Source organism: Oreochromis niloticus, linkage group LG10, assembly GCF_001858045.2.
Source record: "Oreochromis niloticus isolate F11D_XX linkage group LG10, O_niloticus_UMD_NMBU, whole genome shotgun sequence".
NCBI classification, from domain to species: Eukaryota; Metazoa; Chordata; class Actinopteri; order Cichliformes; family Cichlidae; genus Oreochromis; species Oreochromis niloticus.
Window position 1 is genome coordinate 34,465,258 of NC_031975.2, and position 25,282 is coordinate 34,490,539.

The 25,282-nt window shown below is 43.0% G+C and overlaps 1 protein-coding gene and 1 long non-coding RNA gene across 2 annotated transcripts; one reads left to right on the forward strand and one right to left on the reverse strand.

Annotated features, from left to right (window-relative positions):
- Positions 1-1,126: 1,126 nt before the first annotated feature.
- On the forward strand, positions 1,127-23,396 carry st6gal1 (ST6 beta-galactosamide alpha-2,6-sialyltranferase 1). Its single transcript, XM_005463812.4, is given in 10 exon segments — positions 1,127-1,416; positions 1,986-2,070; positions 10,366-10,572; positions 11,357-11,507; positions 11,510-11,718; positions 11,931-12,195; positions 13,295-13,392; positions 14,586-14,687; positions 16,349-16,523; positions 19,180-23,396. Coding segments are annotated over 9 exon segments (1,485 nt in total). The 5' UTR covers positions 1,127-1,416; positions 1,986-2,058; the 3' UTR covers positions 19,446-23,396.
- On the reverse strand, positions 7,984-10,469 carry LOC112847978 (uncharacterized). Its single transcript, XR_003221827.1, has 2 exons — positions 10,346-10,469; positions 7,984-8,472 (listed from the first exon to the last, which is right to left on the reverse strand). It is a non-coding gene; the product is annotated as an uncharacterized LOC112847978 (long non-coding RNA).
- Positions 23,397-25,282: the final 1,886 nt, after the last annotated feature.

Below are 25,282 nucleotides of genomic sequence, written 5' to 3' on the forward strand. Positions count from 1 at the left end.
TTAACCACACAGAGAAGGCATCATTTAAATATGTTAAAGTTTTCTTGAAGCAAACAGTATTTTTAAAGTTCTTCATGACTGGTCCAAGTATCCTTTATGGAAATCAAAATATGATCACCCTAGCATGCGCTCATCAGTGTCCTCCTCAGTGATTATTGGTGATATGAGTGTTATCAGTTGTATATCAGCAGAATTCAGCTTAAAGGGGGACATTGATTTATTGGGGAGCCTGGACCCTTGAGGTCCAGCTATGATCCCAGCACTGTGGGAGAGGAACGTTATGACCTCCAAAACTAATGTTTAGGTATGCATGTGACATCAGTGATGAAAAATAAGATGTGACTGAAAAAGATGTTTCATTTATGCAGCAGACATCTCAAGGCAAGATAAAAAATAAAGTTAAACCCCACAGCACCGGAGAGAGAAAACCACAATGATCAGATGATCCCTTATAAGCAGCACTTGGCAAGCACGGGGAAGAAGAGCTTCCCCGTGCGATAACTGCGATAACTGCGATAACTGCAGAACCAGCTTCAGATATTGTCATTCATCATGCTGAAGGGGGACAAAGTGAAAACATATTAACTTCTCATTGATTTCTTAGGGTTTGGCATATCTCTCTCACTTACATGTTTTAGATCATCAAAAAAATGCAATAAAATTACTTTTAACAAGGCTTGGCTGGATTTTTCCTCTTAATAAAGAAAAACATAAATCGAATTTGTTTTTACTTGGATTAGTTTCGTGTTAAATATATTAAAATGTATTTAATGATCTTAAAAAGTGTGACAAAAAGAAAAGTAAGAAAAGGAAAACAATTAGGAGAAGTTACAAAATACTTTTACACAAAAAACAAAGAAGGTTTGAATTGAGGTATTGTCATGTACATCCTCTCTCACTTCTGTAAATCTCTTAAATTGGTAAATCTCTTCTTAAAACTGTCTCACAGTTAATTTTAAGATTTTGTTTCTTTCTACAATTTTATGTATGTTTTACTAAACGTGCAATATTAATTAATTAATTTATTTATTTATTTATTTCTGTGAAAGTCTAAAAAGGTGCTATATAAATTCCATATTGATTTACTTAAATGTATTATTTATTTTTGAAAATCTCACCGGAAATGCGCCGCTCGTGTCAGTGCTAGCTTGTTGCTCGATGCAGCAGCAGGAGCAGCCTGCATGGTGACCGTCACAGAGAAAGACAGTAGAAAAGAGAGGGGCTAAAACGAGAGAGGACTCACCGCTCCCGGTCTCCGCTCATGCCAGCGGACACCGGCAGCGGCCTCGGACCGGACGGACGGACAGCAGGACCGCGAATCACCGGAAACATGGCGGCGGGAACAACAAGCTGCTCGGAGCCTTAGCGTCCACAAATCAGAGGCAGGAGGCGAGCGGAGGAGCATCACCGATACAGGTCACCTCAGACATCTCTCTCTGTTGATGTGTCTGTGCTGATCCAATGCCCGGCGTGTGTTACTGTATTTACTTTATTCCTGTCAGTCATTAATAATCATGTGCACTGTATCTACTGTGCAACAGCATCATTAAAGCTGTTATTTTTCACACGTTTTTAAATGTCTTGTCCTCCTTTCTTCCCTTATTACGCTGATCTTTGCTGTCCAACAGCAGCATCATGTTTCTGTCCTGGTGTCATCGTGAGTGAAGCAGACAGTGAAAGTGCTCCTGAAGGCCTTTTAGTCCAGAGTGCATTAATGCAGCAGTGATAACAGAACAAAGCAACGTGCTGCACATTTATCAGGAAGCTATCATAAAAACACAGTCTGGGTTTGTTTACTCAGACACATTTATTATGACTCTTTACTAAACTAGTACGACTGCAGCTTACAATGTATTTATTTTTGCTCTAACACGTTTGCTCCAGTTTTCTTTATTAAGTGTTTATTTTAGATAAACTGCGAAAGAGTTTAACGTGGACTCGATGTGTATGAACCCTGGATTTACTGTATATATTCCTTTCCACAGTGGCAATGAGGTGAGCGCTGAAAGCAGCGTCCTGTTTCAAACCATCAGTACGACCAACGCACTAAGACGAGCCATGGCCTACAAGGTAACGTGCTCACCCCCCCCCCCCCCCCCCCCCCCCCCCCAGGTCATCTGCAGTGTTTGCTCTGAATCCTCCGAGTGATATAAAAACCGTCCTCTCTGAGCCTGCGTTTGAAATCTCAGCCTCTCTGGGCTCAGAAACGTGTGCTTTGTGATGAAGCTGACTCACAGAGTCAGCAGTAGTACCAGCAGCAGATGCTGTGGGTGTCGAGTTTCATTCACACAGCTTCAGCTGCGCTGAGTATCAGTACAAACATCACAGGGGTGGCACAGCAGCTGTTATAGTAAACAGGAAGCAGCGCAGCAGCAAGGTGTTTGTTCACAAAGCAAAACCATTTCTGCGTCCGCAGGGTCGATCCATCGACAATCAAACTGTACAAAAGTTCCCCGGCAGGCCTCTCACACTCAGCTGCTTTTGTCTGATAATAATAACATACAGTAACCTTCAAACTATGACTGTAGAAGTACATGAAGATGGGCCCAGAATTAAGACCTTGATCTAGGCCCTTCAAATTTCATTGGAGATCTGTCGTACTTATAAAGCTCAAATACACAAAATTAATTAAAAAAGGCCAAATTTCACCGTACACCCTGTTTCCAACCAGCCGGGAACATATGAGGATTTTGGTAATTTAGAGTTAAACCAGTGAATGCTGCGTTAAACTGCTGTGTCTGTGTTCAGTGATGATTTCAGGAGATGTGATGCTGGTGATCTGAGGCGTAAATGTCCCACTGCAGCCGACCAATCAGCTGCTGTGTGGTGTGACGCCGCTGCCAACCTCCCTCAGTGGACGGATTAAAACACGCACACGCCGGCCTTTTTAATCACGGGTAGTTTATGGCTTCATATCTCCTTGCATGACACACACACACACACACACACACCTCTGCTCTCTGTGTGAGGAGCAGCTTGATTTTGTCATCTCGTGAAGAGTGAAGAGGCCATTTTGTGTGAGTCTTGACTTCCTGGTGCCTTTAAAGGGCCGTTTCAGCTGCAGAGTGAGTATCTTCTCAAAGATGTGTGTGTGTGTGTGTGTGGGCGGGTGGGGTGGGGGGGGGGATTTGTCTTAACATCTTTAATCAGATGCCCTGTCACAACATCTGTTTGCAGTCAGCAGCACTAAACTGATGCTGCCTCCGTTCATTCATTCACTGGATCATGTTGGAGGCTGGATAAGCTGGTAACCTACAGATGGACGTAGCCACTCTGATGCAAAACGCCTCAAATGCTAAAAACATCAACTTTTTATTTAATAAAACCTGAAATGAGCAAATAAGGAAAATCATCAGATTATTATCACCAAATTATTTCACAATATTTCATGAACGTTTGTGGGAAAGCACCCACTGCACAGTGTTTTATTGCTGTGTCACTGACACCTCCAGTTTGATTTCTAAGTGTGAGTAAATGAAGGCTGTTTCTCGCTGAGCGGCTCCCACTGACGACACGCTTCATAATTCAAAGTGAACGTGTTGAAACAAAGTGTGAGCAGCAGCAGGAGTCAAATGTACGCACAGACAAAGGCTACGTCCACACTAACCCGGATAGATGTAAAACAGTGTTTTTGGCTCCGCGTCCACACTAGCGTTTTCAGTCGTTTTCACAGAGTTGCGCGTCCACATTGAAACAGCTGAAAATGCTTACGTTCCAGTCCTGCGCATGCATGAAACGCAAAAGCGAGTGAGACTTAAAGAATTTGAAGAAAAGCATCTGGAGCATGTACAGACTGATATTAATCTTTAATAGGGCTGTCAAACCTGAGAGCAAACAAAACAACTGCTGTATAATGCCCTCCGCTGTCTTAGTTTAATTGGTCACATGGCTGCATCATATGACTAACGTGTCATCGTTTTCGAAAGTCTCCGTTTTCGCTGTCCGCACTGCGACGCAAAAGCACCGTCTTCAAATGTATGTGTTTTTGAGAGTGTTTTCAAAACGCTGCATTTTCCCTCTCAGTGTGGACGGGAGGCCAAAACGGAGAGAAAACGATTAGTGTGGACGTGGCCACAGACAGAGAGGGCTAACACATAGAGACAGACAACCATATTCACCCCTATGGGCGATTTAGAGTTACCAATTAACTCTTATGTGTCAGCGCTGCCACAGGCTGGCGACCTGTCCAGGGTGTACCCCGCCTCTCAGGGTGTACAGCTGGGATAGGCTCCGCCCCCCCCACGACCCTGAAAAGGACAAGCAGAGGAGAATGGATGGATAGAAATTTAAGCTGCGGTTATCGTGGGTGATGATGTATGACACAGCCCTGCTTGCCCCAAGACGCCTCCTGCTGGTCATTGGCAGAAGGGTTGGCAAGGCTTGCCTGCGCGCACATCCTCAACTCTGCTGCTCCACCCACAAATTCATCCTCCCCACCAATGAGGCGCCGTGTCAGAGGACGTAAATCAGCTTTTCAATAGTCTAAGATTTATTACTGAGAAGCACCGCTACACAAATAATCAGCCAAACGCAGGTTTTCTTACTTTTTGTCCTAAGTATAGTAACTATTGTGGCTATTTCCTTTTTTTTTGTATGCTATATTTCTTATTTATTTTTCTAATAATTTCTCTAACAAACAGAAAGAAACCTTTCAAACGCAACAAGTTTACTGCACACAGCTGTAGTGAATTTGGTCCGTCTGCAGTCCCCCGGCCATCGCCTGCCCCCTGAGACTATCAAAACAGGAAGAAGTTGTCAACACAAAAATAAAATTTATTTTAATAACAGTCTGATAATGATAATAATACTGATTTAAAGCATTAACCCGACACTATCAAAGCACTTTGTGTGCTTTTATTCCTGCATGCGAAGGCCAGTGGAACTGATGCACATCTGATTGGTTTTTGTTACATGTGGTCTGAACAGGATGTCACGGCGCATGTTCTGATCAGCATCTAGCATTTAGTGCTGCTGAGTCTCACTCTACTTGCCGGCGTTATTAGAGGCGCTGAAGAGCTCGTGATTAGATGTGTTGGAACGTCTTTTCAAAAAAGTAAGACGGTCTTTATCTGTTTACTAAAAATCATCATTTCAGGAGATGTTGTTGGGTGGAGCTGTGCAGACAGCCGTAAGCATCAGTACTTAGATGTCCTGTTCTGTCTTTGCTGCACTTTCTTCTCTGGAGCGTGTTGTTGGTAGACTTGTACTAATTTTGTGTGTGTGTGTGGTAAACCAGGAGGTCATGTATTTGGTGTCACTGGTGTGTCGTTCTGTCTGTGGAAAAGTTTTGAATGAATTGTGATAAAACTTTGCATCGGTGTGGAGCTGCGTCGTGTTAGCAAATTTGGCTCACATCCACTGAGCTCTTCAGGGGCGACCTAATGATTTATCGATTTATTTATTTATTATCAAAAAACGACGACACTACACGCTAACTACACACACCAAACACGTTAAATGTTGCTCACATCTCTAAACTCGCTCTCGCTCTCTTAACCACAGCTTTCTCCTCTTCCTGAGTAACAAACTGTGACGTGTCGCCGTGTGGTTTGTTTGATTGGTTGACACGGTGCAGGCGGCCTGCTCCGCTGTAAACGAATGACGTGTCGTATCAGTGGCGGGACTATGACGCAGGATTTGGGATTATTCACTGACTAACTCTGGAATTAATCCTGGGTTTTCTGTGCTGTCTGTCGGGTTTATTTTATAAGGGGAGACGCCATAAACTCAAAGTACAAATGTCTTTCAGATTTATTAATCAGTTAAATGTTCGAGTTTTAAACGGATCTGTGTCTCTTCGTTCACTCAGGAGACCGAACGACCACACTCAGGCTGTAAACACAGACTCGACTCTCATCCTCACTTTCCATGTGCTCCACCGTTCTCCAACATCTAAGGCTGTTTTATTATGTAGAACCAAGTGCAGCACATAATAACACTGAGCACCTCCCCTCTCTGTCAGGAGCATCTCCTAGGTCACCCTCAGTGACGTGAAAACAGACCTGCGATGGTATTTTCAGATTTAGTTAGCCGATTAGACATTATAGGAAACTTAATTAATGCGGTCCACAGTTTATTAGGGCTCATCCAACAGGATGGATTTAAATTAGTTTGCAGTTTAATTAGGTAACACATGTTCATTAGATAAACCTCTCAGAACTTCATTAACACCAATTTATATCAAAATCTCTATTAAATCAAGATCAACATTGAGGACTCATCATAACTGCACTGGTACGTGAGCGAGGTTGGACTGGCGTCCTCACAGTCACTGGAAGCACCAATCTTACCGTCGTACAGGTTCCTGACCACGTCTGAGGCACCAAATCTAAAAGTCTTTTCCTCCACAGAACCAGAGGAGGTCGGCCCTGAAAGAACAAAGTATCTGAGGGCTGTTAGACCCATTCTTAATGTTTGTTACACCACGCAGGCTCCACCTCACCCACCTCTGTGGTATTATGATGAGTTAGACGTGTGTAATTATCTTGCTTTGGCGTGGAGACAGATGGTGCTCAGAACATAACAAACACCTGCTAAGTAATCATTTTATACGTAAAGCACCTTTTACATGTATGGACGTGTGTGTGCGTGTACATGTCTATACTTATAGATATCTATTACTTACATACTAATATTGGTGGTAGAATACTTTATTTCTTGAATATTTCCACAGCCCTCTATTCATAATCACATACTGTGTATGCTGCCATGTATATAGTGCATTATCTTATTTATTTTGTGTTTCTTGACTTTATCCTTTCTGTTCTTCTGCTATCTCTACCTGAGCTGAGGTAACGAACAAATGTTCCCCGCAGTGGGATCAATAAAGTCTCATCTTATCTCTTATCTTAATCATACAGTGTAGACCTTACAACTTCAAGTGTACCCTCAGGAAGACTGCAACAGCAGTCACTGATGATGTTTAGCAACAGTTTGGCAGCATCGATGAGACGGTCATGTTGACAAAATATGCAAAAGCAGAGATATGAATGATTGAGCTCAACAGAAGTATGGAGCGCTCAGACCTAATAAAAAGGCTGATTAACAGAATGACTCATTCCCTGCAGCAAAGCTCGTCTGTAATGAAATGCACACATGAAATTATCATTTATCATATCATTCATCATTTATTAGTCAACTATTGAAGTTCACTTCTTTACAGTGTAACCACAGGATTGCAACCTAATAAGGTGCCATTTAAACATTGCTGATATGGTTCAGTGACTGAATCACTTATGTTGCAACAAAACAGCAGAAACAAACACGGGGCTAAAAATGTCACAGTTGCAGGAACCTGAACTAATTATTTAAAATGGAAAAAACAAACTTTTTTGTTCAGTTTAGTTTTAGTTTTGGCTTTAGTGTCACTAAAATCCAGAACAGACTGTTGAAACTGTGCTCTGCAGTTTGTTTGTTCTCTTCTTCTCTTTATCCTGAGACTCTTTGGCGGATTTCTTTTCAGTCTTCTCTCCTCGGCCTGATTCAGATGAAGATCTGGCAGGCTTCTCCTCTGTGGCCTGAAACGTTTGCCCTCCTGCGGGTGTCTCGCCTCGGCCTCCTCGGCACAGTCATGTTCTTTGGAGGTCGTTCCAGCTGCCATAGGTGATGTGCGGTTCTGTCAGAATACTGAGGACTTTGGTTTTTCTGAAACATTGCTGTTTGTTTTCAGTAGCGGGCAAATCCAGTTTGGCCTTTTTCCATGTTGTCCAGTCTTGAAGTGTAGTTCATCAGTACTCGTCTTCCTCCCTCTTCTTTCTGAAAAAGGAAGCATCACCGAGAACGAGAGGGGGGAGCACACATCATAATTTATGGCCTCGTTTTGTTGCAGGTATCACAAACCCACACGTCCTTAAGTGGGGTCGTCTGTGTGTGTGTGTGTGTGTGTGTGTGTGTGTGTGTGTTAGTGTTCTGTTACACTGTCTGTGTAATAAAAAAGAAAAAAATTAGTGTAACAATAATGAAGTAAACATGTATTAAAGATAAAATATAAATTCTAACATACCAACGCAGTTCACTTGTTACGTTGCTATGGTAACTTGTGCTGCTCTGGAGTGTTGTGTACTACCTTAGAGATCAATCATGTCCTACTGACCAATCAGTTATCAGACAAATAGCCCCTCGACTCCTGAACATCGCTCAGACATCAGCGTGTGGAGAGAGCGAGGCTCTGAAGTCATTTCCTAACGAGAGTCGCTAAAGCTGTGCGGACCGCCGGCGTGTTACTTCAGATAGCGTGACAGCGGTCAGAAGAGTGAAGTCTGATTATTGGCATCATGTGACAGAATGTCAGTCCCAGAGTTGCAGCGTTTACACTTCTGGACTGTCAGTGTGGTCATTTTGCTCCACGCCTGCACAAATAAACCACATCGAGGTGGAAGATGGACACAGCTCGATGTTAGCAGACTTAATAAACCAGCTCCTGTCTGGTCTTACTGAGCGAAGGCCATGAAGAGTTCACACCCCAAACACATCCTGTAGAAAAAAACAAACAAAACAAGCTTGTTCTTGTTGACTTTCGGCGTGACTCGAGGCGTGCTCGCAGAACTCTGTGACGAGTCTGACACTGTTGTAAGGACTCACCTTTCAGCACACTCACTTCACCTTTGACTGTGTGGTGCTTGCCCTGAGCAACTTCATATTAAGTCATGAATTTTAAACTTCACTACAACCTTCACTTCAAAAATGTAGCATTTTGAAATCTGACGGTTCCTCTCTGATGCATGTATCATTTGTAAGGTGCATGACTTCCTCATGGTTGTCTCTGTGGTGTCAGCGTGCTCGTAGCTAGGCTGATAAACGGGGGGTTGGCTTATCGAGTTGATAACCTGCTTCATGTGATTGCAGATGTTAGGATAAGAGGAGCTGTGCTGAGCTGACAGTCGGGGTTTCATGTGGCACAACAGTCTCCCTTTACGAGGCTAAATCGCCATGGTAATTAACACTGAACACATCACCTGGTCAGGAGCTGGTGATGTGCAGAACGAAGAACCAAGAGTAAACTGTGGATTGCAGTGTGACTGAAGCATGCATGTAATAATTTGGTGAGAAGATGTGTAAATGTTTTTATAGTCTAATCTGCTGCTGGAAACTCAGAGCACGCCAAGAAAACCTGATCAGTCAGATTAATTTCACTTTGATCTGCGACAAGCTGAAGTGTTTTCCACGTCTTCTGTATCAGGCTGTGGCACAGTTAGAAGACTGACCTTTAGGACCTTATTTCTTTCCACCATCCTTTTTGTTTTTTGGTATCTGGATCGTTTTAAGGACCTTCTGTGTGAACCACCTTTTTATTAGCACCTCGTGCTTTGGTTGATTTTGATGTTCATCCAGTTTGTTTCTTCTCCCAACCTTTATTGGGTTTTTTAGCCATATGTTTTGTTCCACATTTTTATTTGTAGCTCTGTTTTTGTGTGTTGCGTTCTTTTGTCATTTTAAACTCGTGAGTCGCTCCCGAGACCAGATTTGATCCGCCGTCGTCCAGTTATGAGTCCGTGTCCTCTTCCACTCAGCTGATGAGCTCAGGCAGTTTTAAACTTTTAAACTTCTGTTCAAAGATGGTTTACGACACCAACTGTCTGCCATCTATAATCCAGTTCTGAGATCCTTCCCAGGCGCCTTAACGCCCACTCACAGCCTGGGCCATCTGACCTCAGGAAATCACATGATAGGGTGGGGCCAGGTTTCCCAGTGAGCTCACCCGAAACCCTGGCTGATTAGGTCCCACACCCGCTTTCACTCGTTTTCACACCTTGGATCATGTGATTAGGTAGAGGATCATCAGGGGGTCCTTTGTCCCTCTTTGGGGGGGGAAACTCCCACGGGGCTTAAATCTGGGACTCTCCACCATTTGACCCTGGAACTGAAGAAGCTTCTGGGATGAGAGGTGAAACGTCTTCAAGCAACTTAAAGAAGTCCAGACGCTTTTCTTTCCGAGCTCCTTAGACTACGATGACCTGGATGACTGAGAACCTTCAGACATATTTGTGAACACTAAAAATTTGTTTTATTGTCTCAGGTGACAGAAAAGCATCAGCTACAGTCAGCTGTGAAGATTAGCAGAGATTAACTGAACAGTCATAAAACACATCATCTTGATATTATGAGTCTTAATTTCATGTGTGGACTTAAATTTCTTAAACAGCACTGATGGAGCCGTTAGGGGAAGCTGGTCTCTGAGCTCTGTGGGTTCTCATCAGCTGCTATAATGAACGCTCACTGAATTCCCCCGATACTGAATATGAGATGTGGCACACCCGCACCTCGTCTTTTATAAGCTGACCCACTACTTCAAACAAAAAACACAGAGTCCAGATGAGACACGGCGGTTTTGACATGTAATACAAACCTTTGATTCTGTCTTTGCAGATACCCGGGGCAGCGATGGACAGAGTCAGCCTGCTGTGGCGTCTGAGGCGTCGGGCTCGCCGCGGCGCACTCTGCATGACCTTCTTCTGCATCTCCATGGCTCTGCTCTACGCCATCTGCGCTGAAAACAGCGTGCCCGTCACCGACGCCATCTTTGGCGTCCGGGCACGAACCCGCGCGCAGCCTCATGCACACAATGTCATCAAGGTCTGAAAAGTTTAACCCGAAAACATTTCATTGAATAGTTTCTATTCAACCCACAGCAAAACTACAGCAAGGAAAACACAGTTTTAAATTAAGGTGAAAAATGAAATTTGGCAAGAAAACAAACAAGCATGCATACTGTGCAAAAGTCTTGAGCCACCCCTTGTTTCTTGATATTTTGCTTCCAAGCAGCCAGATGTTTTAAAGTGTTGTTTCTACACATAATAACAACTTTTATTAGCAGACCGTCACAAAAACACATCATTTGTTCTCATTTCTTTGGTTAAATATCGAAAAGTCTCAAAGGCAATACTATGTTCGCACCAACAAGATGATTTCCAAATAGCTTTTAGATGAAATCTTTGCATAATTCAGCACAGTGTGCAGTGTGTCCTTAAAAAATCTGGGAAAACTCAGTGAGTGGAGCGCAGAAGAAGACGCAGCAGACCTAAAAACAACTACAGCTGAACAGTATCTGAAAGTCATGTCCTTAGAAGACCTGACACAGAACCACAGAGAAGCAGTTGGTGCTCTGCTGTTCCCTGAACCAATCAGAAATGGCCTCAAGGCCAAAACCAGGGTTTAGTCGTCCAGGTTTCGTTCTCTCCATCGTCATATTTAAGGTGTAGCAGCTGCGCTCCAGCGACAGAAAGCTACAGGCTCGATGTTTGAGCTGGTGTCATGCACCACCTGCAAGTTTCCACCACTTCCTGAAGGGGGAAGAAACGAACAGACTTGAGTTATTTGTGGTGAACCACAATAATGTTGATGCTGCTGATTCCCACAGGTGCTGCGAGGTGGAGCCAAGCCCATGTACACGGACCCTCAGAAGCTCCCGGGTGTCATCCCAGGTGACCCTCGCCGTCCGATCCCCATCCTGTCCTCATCCAACCACAGCCACGAAGCCAGGGATTCGTCATCGAAGCGGAAACAGCGGGAGCCCCGGGGTTTTTTAGCCGGCTGCTGCCGCGCCCCTTCACGCGAGCGCTGGAGACCCTGTTCGGGGGCCGGCGGAAGGGCGAGCTGAGCGGCAGAGGCAGCGACGCCGAGTTCTTCGGGCCTAATGGGCTTTTGGGAGAGGTGTGGGACGACGAGATGTCCAGCAGCATGCTGGGAACCAGGATGAAGAAGGTGGTGCAGAACTACCAGGTGAATCGAGGACCGGGGACGCAGCGTCTACAAGTTACATGCAGGCTAAGTCCAGTTTTATATTTAGACTTCAGCGGCCGGCAGCTGAAAGAATAAAACCGTCTGTAAAACATCTGAAGAACATTCATTAGATGTGATCTGTAAGTGCAGTCAGAGGCTCTCATATCGGACTGACGTCCTCCTCTCTCCATGTTTCCTGGTATTTCTGTCAGGCGATGAACAAATACGGAGTCGAGCTGTCGGGCCCCGGCGGCGTCTCTGGCACACCGAAGCTGAGCGGTCCCGAGCTTCTCTGCCAACTGAAGGACAAAGTAGAGGTCGCGACTTTGACCCCTGACCTCCAGCCCTTCTCCTTGCTGCCCTGGGCCACCCAGCTGCCTCCGCAGCAGCTGACCTCTGACCTCGGACCCTACAAGAGCTGTGCTGTGGTGTCATCGGCGGGGTCGCTGCGCTACTCTGGGCTGGGCAAAGAGATCGGTGAGACATTTAAATGTGAATTTGGTGCTTTTCACTCCCAAAGTCTGGGATTTAAAAATGTCCCTCACATCTGGACAGTCCAGAGGATGAGACGATATTTCTCTGTCGAGAACCTCAGAGCTGCTCTTCTGCTCCCAGCATCAGCAGTGAGCAGCACGCGAAACAGAAACAAAAGTTAAAAAAATAAACAGCATGGTTCAAAGTGACCAAAGCGAGGTTTGCTGTAAGTCCTGAGCCCTGCTGCTCTCACACAGAATCATTCCCGCTGTGTGAAAGTTGCAAAGCCCTCCCAGAAGTCCATGTGGAGCTATTTTAAGCCCTTTTTCCCTTAAAGTTGCTCTCTGCTGCACCACAGAGGAAGAACGTGTTTGAGCTGTTTTCTGCAGAAGTCTGGTAGCTCCAGAGTTTCTCACACAGCATGTCTTTAAACACCGTTTAACACAGTTTGCTTGGCGCTCTGACTGAAGTGTGAGCTGCGTGCAGCGCCTGTATAACCATCTGCCGTGCTGGTGGGTGGAGGTTTGGTGGTCAGGATCATTTCTCTGTTGTTCGAGGATGATGTGTCTCCATGTCTGAGACTGTTGGCATTAGCCATAAAAGGGTGGAGTGTCCCCTTCAAAGGCCCCTCGAGGCCCCGGGACAGTCTGGGAACATCTTGCTGTTGCCTTAGAGGAGGCAGGAAGAGGAATGTCTGCTGCCCACACGGCACGGACAAGCTGCAGAAAACGGGTGAATGAACAGACTGTCCAACTGAGACTGAACTCCACCACTGTGGGACAGAACAAGTCAGCTGCTGTTTTCTTTTTCTGGTGTTTGTGTCCGAAAACGTGGAGGAGGCACAAAGTAAGTGTGAAAATAGGCTGAAAAGAAGCACGTTTAGCAGTTTAAGTGACCTCACACTGCTTTAAATTCAGCCAGTGTTCCTGCTGAAGTCAGCTCTTTATTTAATAACTGACTTTATTATCATCTTTTAAAATACCCTGTTGAATTAAGAGTGTGTGTGTGTTTGTGTTCTTGGTTGATTAACAGAAAATGCGTCACTTCAGTGAATCACAAACTTTCACTTCTTCTTAACCAAATTCGTTTTCTCGTTTTTCAGACTCACATGAAGCTGTGCTGCGCTTCAACGCTGCGCCCACCACCGGGTACGAGAAGGATGTCGGGTCCAAAACCACCATCCGCCTCATCAACTCACAGGTAGGCACAGAAACAGCCACCAGGTGGTGACAGCTGAGCTGAGAGAAAGTGCTTCACTGTAAACAAAACAAACGTGGTGATAGTCTATTTTTAGTGTTCACAAATATGTCTGAAGGTTCTCAGTCATCCAGGTCATCGTAGTCTAAGGAGCTCGGAAAGAAAAGCGTCTGGACTTCTTTAAGTTGCTTGAAGACGTTTCACCTCTCATCCCAGAAGCTTCTTCAGTTCTAGGGTCAAATGGTGGAGAGTCCCAGATTTAAACCCAGTGGGAGTATCCCCCCAAAGAGGGGTAAAAGACCCCCCTTTGTCCCTCTTGGGGAGAAACTCCCACTGAGAACCTTCACAGACAAACGTGGTGATAATAACTAACAATAAAGACAAGAATCCAAAGATCATCTGCGCTTTGATTTTTAATCTGCGGCCAGTTTTATACGATAATTTTCTCTGTCGCACTTATTAACTTACTATCTTCTGATTGGCTGCCCCTCATAAGCAAAATATTTAAACAGTAGATCTGGTTGAGATCTCCTTATTAGTGTTAGGCCCCTCTGTGACATCACAGAGATCCAAGAGGAGAAAAACTGTGTGAAACGAAGCGTTTAGTCTGATTTTGACCTCATTGTTAGAAACCTGGCCGTGTCTAATATGAGCACCCACTAATGGAACTAAACACATGTGACAGAAATAATGTTAATTGTTTTTATTTATTTTTTTAATAACTTTTTCCATACAACACGTGCACCTTTGTTATTTAAATCACTTTGATTAGTGTCTGTGAGAGTGTTCGGCTCTCCTCCAGAGTTTGGAGTAAAGTTGAGTTTGTAACGACGCTGCAGGCGATGGTCGCGCTGAAGAGGTCGAACTCTGAGTTTGCAGATGGGCTGTGGGTGTTTTAGTGGAGAGGAGCTGCCTGTGGCTGTTTTTAGATGCTTTTATGTGAGAACACCTCGCTGTGAGGATCTGCAGAATGCTTCTGAATACTGCATCATCATCAGAGTCAAAACTCTACTTAGTGAAATTGGCTTAATAAGTAGAACCAGAGAATTTAGCTGCTCTGTTTTCACAGCTTTTCATTTTTAAAGAGGTTTAACAGTCATGAAAGCAGGTTTTATTTATTAAAGCTTGTGAGACGCGGCTCGCTCGGCGACGTGTGTCAGTGTGCTTTTTCTCTGAATCTTTTCCCGCCTTTACAGGTGATGGCGTCTGATGACCACCGCTTCCTGTCCAGTTCTCTGTACAGCTCAGGTGTTCTGGTGGCCTGGGACCCCGCCCCCTTCTCTGCTGATCTCACAAAGGTGATGTTTCACAAAACTGTCCTGTGTTTGGATTTAAGCTTGAAGCTCTGTCACAACCAGCGTGTGTTTAATAACTTTGTTAAATTGTTCAAATTAAATGTAGAATTTTTGTCAAATAAGAGACACATTTTTTTCTCTGAGTAAGTTTTTCTCCTACAGCTCTGTCGTGTACACACATTCATGCATGCGCTTGTATTAATCAGTTTGTGGTTTCTTTGGACATTTGTGGATTTTAGACTAACATAGATGTGCACTGGTGAACATGATGGTGTGTCTCTGGCTGCAAGAATTTTGTTTGGAAAATGTCAAATTTGTGCAAAAACAGTGAAGCATACAACATAAAGCATGCAGCTTACTTTGCTGTGCACACAGTCGATACCTGCATCTGTATCTGTAACTTCTTTGACGGTCTGTGTGCAGAATTAACAGCAGCTGTATTTATTATCAGATCAGTTGCATTAAAAAAGCTCTGACAGCACAAACACGGTCCAGAGGTCCAGTTCAGGGAGGTCACTTAGCTGAAGTTGAGCCTAATAGGCCACACCCCTAATACATAAAATGTAAAGCTTTATGACGGGAAGATTCGCTCGAGAGCAAAGTCAAACATTTTAACACGAGTCTGTGGGGACTGGCTCACTGCTGGGACCTCTAGTGGACACTTGAGGGACTGCAGGTTGAGGCTCTTGCACACTGGCTTCTTTTCTTAGGAGTTTAAAGGTTGACATGATGAAATGTTCCCCTCGTGGATGCACAGAGCGTGGAGTGGGTCTGACTCTGCGCTGCAGGGAAACTGAACGAGTCGTCAATAAATCCAGTTACCAGCAGGAACTCTCTGATCACCGACTGCAGCACAACTGCTGGTTTTCCAGCTTCAGAAGCTGATTCTCTGATGCATAATTCATGTGTTTTTCCTGAGAGGAGAGGACAAGTCTACCACTACAGAGGATTTCTTCTGCTCTTTGTTTTTATTCTTGGACTCCACTCGAGTAACCTGGCACGATTAAAACCCAGTGGACGTCATTTATCTTGTGCTGGTCCTTTATGCAGCCCAGTTGGTCTGCGCTGAATGCATTTTGTCTGTTGTCCCTTTAAATGGAGACGCTTTCGTTACTGGAAGCTGCATAAAGGACAACTCTGACATTTAGGCCTCGGTCCAGCAGTGGGACTGAAAGATTTGCACATGAAGGACACCCCGAACAGCGGGGGGGCCCTGGCCCTTCTTCTCCTCTCCGAAGCCGCCGCCCCCTACATTATCTCTGCAGCCTTTATGTGGTAGAAAAGTCATGATCCCAGTGAGATTCTCAGGGTCTGAGCTCGTAAAGTTTCTGGTTTATTTGAGCTGCTGTTTTCAGTATTTTTGTGATGTTTGTATTTATGGAGTTTATCGGTTCCTCTCAGTGTTTTACTCTCACGTCTTTGTTCCCCGGTTTTCAGTTATGGTTGCTCACTTTCTGTTCTAAAACATCATCCTTCGGTCACTAATTAGTTAACATCCTCTTTCTGCAGCCTGCACAGAGCGTCTCCCTGATAACTCAACCACGTATTCAAAGGAAAGCATCAGTAAAACAAAGACTGAAGCAGCAGGATTGCTGCTGATACTGAATTTATTTTGAGGTGTCAGAGGTGTCATTTAAAACTTATACCTGCATGCCCCCCCGCAGTGGTTCAACAGGACTGATTACCCCATCTTCACCCAGTACCAGAGGTACAGGAGGCTCCACCCTCTGCAGCCCTTCTACATCCTGCATCCTCGCTTTGAGTGGCAGATCTGGCAGCGAATACAGGACAACATGGCCGAGCCCATCCAGAAGAACCCGCCCTCCTCCGGCATGCTCGGTATGGTTTTCTCTCACTTCCTGTTATGCTACAAACTGCCTTCATAACACACATGGGGCAGAAATCTGAAACAAAACATTTACTGGACACTCGTTAAAATATAAACTCATAGGTCACTAATATGAAGTCCTGTGTGCGTTTAGATATCAGACGTTTGTGTCTGCGACCTGATTGGCTGCATCGATCATGTGTTGTGTTGTTTGTTTTCTGTAAATGTTGAGTCTCCTGGTCCAATCACGGTCTTCTGAAAGGACGTTTGTGTGACAGCTGCTTATTGGTCCGGGCTGATTCGCTGATCGATGAGGCGTTCATCCGCCTCACGCCTTCAGCTTCACCTCAGAGTCTGCGCACCAGGCAAACTCTGCAGGAGCGATAATGAGGTGTCCAGCAATGTGACCTTGCCGCCGACTGAAATCTGCTTCAGGAAACTTTGCCCTCTTTATGACGCTGTCATTAGAGCTTCATGTGACGAACTGACACACATTTGTTTTTTCTTGGCTTCTTTTTTTGGTACTTTTAATTTATAGAAACGATTCTGCAGGCTGCAGGAAAAACATTTAGTTTGATTTTAGGGGTGAAATGTCCCTTTAACCTCCTAAGACCCGAGCTCTTCCACAGCATGCATTTTTAATTTCTCTTTGATATTTGGGCATATTGGGGCCCGATGAATGTAAAAACAAAGAATTACCAGATTTTTTTTTTTTTTACCTGATTTTTGTTCTTAAGAAAAATGAGAGCCACAAATGAGGATATTAGTTTCAAATTTTGATAGAACAGTAGCAGTATAATGTCCTCGTAAGTGGATATCAGACCCTTGTAGAGCAAAATTGAGTATTTTGGTCTAAATAACCCAAAATGTGATGTCCACATATGTGGGGATGGGTACCGGTGTCCGGTGCCATGATGGCACCGGTTCTGACATAAACGGTAGTAACCAGACCGAAAAGCAGCGCACATTTTCTTTATTTCGGTGCTTTTTTTTTTCCTGAGATGTGATACACTTCAGATTCTAGCCAATCATTTTACGTTTCCGAGGATAGTAGGCGGGTCCAGGTACGTACGTTCTTTTAGAGCAGAGCTACAGATTAAAAATGCCCAAGGCGAAGCGATCAAAAGTCTGGCTGTACTTCACAGCAAAAGATGCAAACTCAGCAGCCTGCAACAAGTGCTTTAAGCTGATACTGTGATACTGTCAAAGGAGGTAACACCTTGAATCTGATGAAACACCTGGCGATGCATAGCGTTTTTTTTTTAAAGCCGAGAAATGCGCCGTGTTTGATAGCTTGCTGTGAGCCCTCACACCGTGCACATCTACTGCGGGTGTGGTGCCTGTTATCGGACCCGGAGTTAGCAACATCCCCCAAAAACCCGAAGAGTAGAGTCCTGGCCCCTAGCCCTGTCAGTGTAGCAGAAATGATGACGGATGATGATGGCAGCAGCAGCCGTTCTCCTCTGCGTGAGTAGCTTCATGTTGTTCGTGTGTAATTAACGTTAAGTACGCTAACCACGTTATTACATTAATGCATGTAAGGTGAACTAGCAAACACCGCCGTAGTTACATGCGGCTGTCTTCTTGTTTGATGGCAGATGCTCCCCTCACCCTGGCCAAAAAGGCTAAAATGACCAAAGAAAAAGTGAAAAACAGCTAAACGTGAGAGGTTTTTGGACAAAGTTTGTATTTTTTCCATTGATTAAGCACCGGTTTGAGCACCGTTTAAGCACCGGCACCGTTTTAAAAGTACCGGTTTGGTACTGGTATCGGATAAAACCTAAACGATACCCATCCCTACACATATGTGGACGCCAGGTCCTAGGAGGTTAAGGTTGAACGCATATATACAAACTCCTCTGTTTCTTCTGTCAGTCGTCTTCCTGTTTCATTTTGAAAGTCTGTTCCTCGTGGTGTTTTGATCGAGTTCAGCTTCCCCTCAGTCTCAGTTTGTTTCCTGTGTTTGGTTTCTTTGTAACCGATCACGACTCTTGATTTTCATATTTCTCTCTCTCCTCCAACGCCTTCCGTTCATGTCACGAGTTTAACAAATACAGGATCTGATTTGTAACTGGAGCTCCGCCTCCTTTGGTGTCTGATATTAGAGCCTCAGTTCATTATAAACATCTCTCCTCCAGGATCATCAGACAGGAAGTAGATCTGTTATAGAGAGCTGATTATATGTAATGAGAAGGTTGTTATTGTTTATGCTAATGCTCTGGTTCTGCAGCATGTGTGCGGGCCGTGGAGGACGTGAACATGTTGGCAGACCTACAGTGCGTAGGCAGCCGTGCTGTACTATTTGTTACACAACTGAGAACAAAGCTGTGGGCTGGATGAAGAACACATGAAGGCTTTATGTTTGTAGAAGTTGCTCCAAAGTGAGGATCAGTCCTAACCAGCGCTGGGCCACATGGGCAGAAATGATATCTTCATATATTTAGTCTGAAAGCCATCTTTGTTTCCAGTATTTAAAATTAAATCATTTTAACTGTTTTCACTCAGTTGGGTATTCTCTGTCAGGTTTCATGTCCTCCTGGTCTTTTGTGGTTCTGGTCATTCGATTTTATTTGATTTATAGAAGCACAACAGTTGGTGATCAGAGGAAGCACCAAACTGTCTGAAAACCTCTGCAAAGTGTCCTCATACCCTCTGCTTCCTGTCCAGGCACCGTCCTGATGATGTCGCTGTGCGAGGTGGTGCACGTCTACGAGTTCCTGCCGTCCCGGAGGAAGACAGAGCTCTGCCATTACTACCAGCGTTTCTACGACGCCGCCTGCACGCTGGGCGCCTACCACCCGCTGCTGTACGAGAAGAACCTGGTTAAGCGCATGAACCAGGGCTCCGACCGCGACATCTACACCAACGGACGCGTTACGCTGCCCGGCTTCAGGAAGCTGAACTGCAGCCAGACTGCCGGAGGAGACCGCTGACTGCAAGCATCAACGCACAAATCTGAGTCCTGCATGAAGATGAGCCGACGCATGCAAACCTCATCCACACTACCGAACCACAAGGAGCGCTCTATAAATATTTCATGCTGTTAACACGCATACTGGAGTCCGATCAGCTCATACATGTGCTGCTGTACACACATCCCTGTGAGGTCATTGACGCGTGTTCCCGAGTCTAAATCATGATCATTGGATGCTTCTTTCAATCAGTTGCCCAAATTGTGATGCTCATGTTGACCTTAAAGGGTAATTCTGGTGGTTTTCAAGGAATCTCTGTGATTGCCTTTAACTCAGGGGTGGGGAACTCCAGGCCTCAAGGGCCGGTGTCCTGCGGGTTTTAGATCTCACCCTGGGTCAACGCACCTCAAATGATTACCAGGCCTCTGGAGAACTTCAAGACATGATGAGGTCATTTAACCACTTAGATCAGCTGTTTTGGATCAAGGACACATAACCTGCAGGACACCGGCCCTCGAGGCCTGGAGTTTCCCACCCCTGCTATAACTATCCCAATAAAGCTCATACGAGGTGGAGAGAGTACAGGTAGAGCGACTGACAGACCATCAAAAATGTCCTCTGATCAAAAAGTGCATATTAATATATTCCAGGACAGATTCCCTAACAGCCAACCTGTTTTACGGATGTATCACTGTTAGCTTTTTCTACAGGCCTGTTTTGAGGGTTCCAAAATCATTTCTTCCTGAAGTTAAAAAGCAGATAAAAGTCCAAAATTTATCAAACTGGGTCATAAATATCAGTCATGCACAGGTGCAGCGTCACCGTCTCTGCTTGTGATGTGTGTTTGTGTTCTGGTGACAGTTTTGCTCAGGCAGTAGGAGGCCGCTGTGCTCTCTGTGTGATTACATACATGACGCTTACACACCTCACTGAACCTGTTTATTGAAGAAAATACTGCCTGCAGATGAGTTTACTTCTAACTTAACCCAAAAAGTCACTTCGTAGGTTTTTTACACCCTTTGTGAGTCCTGCCATTTCCAGTAATGTTTTTGTAATCCTCACGTAGTGTAAATATTATGAAAGTATTATAGGAGGAGGGTCTTTACTGTGATATCAGCATTTGATTTTTCTCTAACGTAAAAGCCCCACTCGGTTTATATGAACATGCTAACTGGCTTTACATACCTGATTGATATTTTATTTGCAGTACTTGTTTCTTCAGTCCATGACAGACTGAGCACGTGGCAAAAATGACACAAAGTCCAAACTTATAGTTTAACGTATACCTGTAACGTGTTGTGGAAAAAATGCACTGTGATAAAAATGAAGTCGACATGTAGCCACGATGAGCTGCTCCTGATGCTTCTAAACAAGAAATGGAAACTTCTCAGGAGAAGACAACAGCAGGGAGAATGTGATGGCCTGATCCAGGAGTTTATCACGACCGTGGATATTTCAGGATGTCAGTGGGGCAGTTTGAGCTCTTGTTGTCAGAGTGTGGACCACATCTCAGGGTGCAGAGAAATCATTTAACGGGGCTGATTGTCCCAGAGCAGCATGTAGCTGTGTGTCTGATGTAAAACAGTATTATTTTACTATTTGTGTATTCAGTAACAGTGCACGCTTTGAGCTACAAACGCTTGTTGCCAAAAGCAGAGTTCTGATTGGTCTGATCAGCTGATTTGAATCGTAAAAATTGAGCATGATTCAAAAAAAATAAATGTCCAAATTAATCCAGTGAAATCATTCGCTCTGTGTAAACGAAGAGTAGGTGAGTCTGGCAGTTTCCACCAAAACAGTTAGTTAGTGTGACTGAGCCTAAACTTACACCGCTGCTTACACATTTTCTAAGAAAGTCTAGAAAAGAGTTTCACATAAAGTACATGTATTGTTGCTGTTTGCAGACAAACACCCTCCAATTAAACAACCAGCCAAACTAGCAACACACTGAAAAACTGGCATTTATGTCTTCTATAAAAAACGTTTTTTGCTAATGGTACAATCACAAATCAGAACTGATTCAGAACATGTGAGGCTTTAGGTACTGTGTTTCTTAGCTAATCATGAAAATATAAAGTGCAGGTATGAGTAAGGCAGTAGATTACAAATATTAATTTCATATGAGCAATTTCTACCACAACTTCTATTAACAAGCAGCTAACGCTACTAGCATAAAAGACAAGGGGTAGGTAGCGCTGTGTCCTTCTAGAATGATCAAAAATGTTAATAAGTTTGTTTTGATTCATTATTTTATATATAAGGTGAGCTTTCTCACTTGAGGACATTTATGGGCAATTCCATTTAATTTGCTGGTCAATATAACATTTTAAAAAGTCACTAAATGTCCAAAACGTCTTTGAGTCTTTAAGCTAATTTAAGCAATTTTAATGCAATATTGAGTATTTTATTTAACAAAAATATTGCATTATAAGAGTTTTATGATCCATATAATGCTCCTTGTGTCATTTGCACTAATTATGCTCCTGCTGGTTTCTATTTATGCTGGATTTTGTGCAGAAAATTTTTGGATTAAATGATTTTAAGTATGTAAACCGAGTTGTTCTCACTAGCTTTAAGGCTACTGGAGAGTCTGCTGAGTGGTCAGTTAGCTTAGTTAGTCATCTTACCTATGATCTGATGGCAATTTCTTCTTTACTTTTCTTTACTGTAACATCTGTATGACTGCTCCGTTTTCAGTGCTATCACAGTAAAGATCAGCCTCGGGAGGATTTTTGACTTAATCTCTTAATAGCGATGAATGTTTAAAACCAGTTTTCCCTAAACTAGTGTTGTAACAACGAGAAAACATCAACAAAAGAAATCTCTGAGAAAACAGAGAAAATATCCGCATGGCACTAACGCAGCTCCTCATTTCTCAATATTAACCACAGTCCACTGTAAAACTTGTTATTTGCTAGCTTCATATTTTCGTTCTTTGACTCTCGCTATAGGCTATAGTAGCTTTGCATGGTTCACAATCTTTATGCAGACCCCCTCCCTAACAGCCTACTCTTGTCTGATTGGTCAGGTGGGGTGCAGGTATTCAAACAAATAAATATATATCTCATAAAATACAGAAAAGCTAATAGATCCCCTTGAAATATACGACTAGCTGGGCTAGTTAGCATTTATCAGGACGAGGTTAACTGATGGTGATTTTTTTCTCCAATATAATCAGATGTAGCTCAAATTTTATGTAGTATTTCATATATTACGATGTTATATTGTATATGTGAATACATGAAACATGCAAAAGTGGGGAAATCAGCTGTAGCAAACTTAATCTCACCAGCTAGCTTTAATTAGCCACGATGCAGACACTAGAGATTTTTAGATGCTGTTATTTTTATTTTTTCAGATAAAACACACACAAGTTTAGTAACGTGTAATAAGTGCTTTTTGAATATGATACATGCTAACACAGCTAATTTAATCCTGAAGCAGAACGACTCGGAGCTCGAGCGAAGTCGTCAAGAACAAAAATGACTCCGCTGTTGTGTTCTGGTCACTTCAGTTTCATGTTTACCAAGACCTCATTGTTTAGTCAAAGTCACACACTTGAATAATTGATGTCATTGCATTTCAGAGCAAAGCTATGAGAACATTTCCTCCCTATGCAGTCGAGTCTCTGTGTACGTTCATGTGAAGCCTTTTGATATTCTGTTGTTTCAGCTTACAGATGCACTTTTTCCTCTGCTTTGCCTTCTTCCTCTTCTGTTTCTGAGAGGATTGGTTAAATGTTGTGAACTTAGATTTAATTTCTTTATTTTTTTTCTTTGCTGTCTTGTAACTTAATATCAGACTAAAAATGTGCAGAGTTCTAGAAGCATGCAGCTGATCTGTCTTTGAGATGATTTATTTGATCTTTTTCTGTGATATTTTCTAATTCTCAGCTCTACCTTCTGTTCCTGTTTGAAATATTTTGTTTGTTTAACTGTAAAAAAATAAATATGATAAACTGTAAATTCCAAATATATTTATTACTTGTTCCTAAAAGATCCACAAGTCTAATCGTCTGCTGACATTTTGTAGACTTGTGAATTAAATTTGTCTGACTCCGGTTCCACAGAGATTTGTACTCGAGCTGCTTCCCACAGTCCAAAGAAGTGCAGGTTAGTGTGACGGGTCATTCTAGCTGTGAAGGTGAGTGCGAATGACTCTCTCTCTCTCTGTTAGCTCTGCATCAAACAGATGACCTGATCAGGTGTACCCCACCTTTAGAGCACATTCTCACTCGTAGAGTATTCAGTATGTAATCTACATTCAGTATAATAATTAATAAGTGCAGTTATTTTCATATCAAAGGAAAAAAGAGCAACCTGTAGATGTGGGGTGTCAGCACACAAAAGTATATCAAATTTAACACTTACAGCACTATGTTTTTTACATTTGTTTTACTTTGGTTAATTATAATGTTAATATCTTTGTTTGACACAGACTCCACTGATGTGCTTCAACTCTTTCAATGTAATACCCCATCTGGCCACAGTGTGTCGCTGTCTGATGGCAAATGTGGTTTGTTTATGAAGTGCAATGAATCCAAAATGATCAAACAGTGACAGTGTTGCATATGGTCGGGTGTTGTGGTTAACCTCAGTATTGCAGTAGTATGTCATTTTAATGCCTTAAAAATCAGTAAGAATTCACTTTTGTAATGTAATTTACCCACAGGCTGTCAAACATGCCCTACCTCCACCCTGATTGGAGGATAACTGCACTGCCAACACTCATGGACATTACACCTTATTTATAAATCGTATTTCTGTTTATACTTCAATGCAAACAACACCCTTACCACTTTAAACTGTATTTATTATAACATTATTTAGTATAGTTCCAACAGCACCCCCCCCCACCCCCACTCAATGTGCAATATCATCCCCCCGCCACACACTCAGTGTGCAATCACTGATCACACTGCACCTCTCAATGCACCTGCTAGTTAGATGGCATGTATGTGTATGTATATAGATGTAAGCGTGTATGTGGAAATATGTGTGTGTATGCTTGCACGGATGCAAATATGTATATATATACATATATGTATGTATGTGCGTGTATGTTTGCAGGTGTATGTATAACTTGTACATATCTTTCTTGTGTAAATGTAAATTTGTCATTGTGTAAATACTTACGCTATTGTGTACTCCACACACATGGAGAGATGCCAAACTGCCTTTCACTGTTCTTGTAACAGTGACAATAAAAAGCTATTCTATTCTATTCTATTCTATTCTAATATAAGCCTCTTTCATAAAAGATAATTGTTTTACAGACAAATGAACAGGAGCAATATGTCAGACAGGAGTTGGGCTTTTTTTAAAGTTCAATTGTGTTTTAATGAAAAGAAAACAAGAACCAGTTATGGAAAAGCGGAAAATATATGGTTCTGTTTTTCTAACTTTCCCAGCTTAGAGTGGATAACTGAAACTGTCACATAGGATTCAGGTACACACAGGCCATCACAGGGTGACACAGACACACAATTCAGAATAACCAATTAAATTTAACAAGCATGGAAGAAGCTGGAGCAAAACACATTTTGAACTAGGGATCTTGTATGGGCAGAAATCTGTGCCATCAGAAACTGAATTGGAATAAGTTAAATTGGAATTGAATTGCTCAGACTGAATCTGAATTGTAACTTGAATAAATGCTTTTTAAAACTGAATTTGAATTAGCCTAATTTGAAATTCAATGTATTGGTTTGAAAATGTTTGTCACTAAATTGAAATTGAATTTTATATTTTGAAAATTAATTCATTTGCTTTGAAACTGTATTTTATCCTTTAAAAATGTGGCTCTCGAATAATTTGTTTCACAAAATTTGTTTCAGTCTACTCTGTGCGCATTAGCAT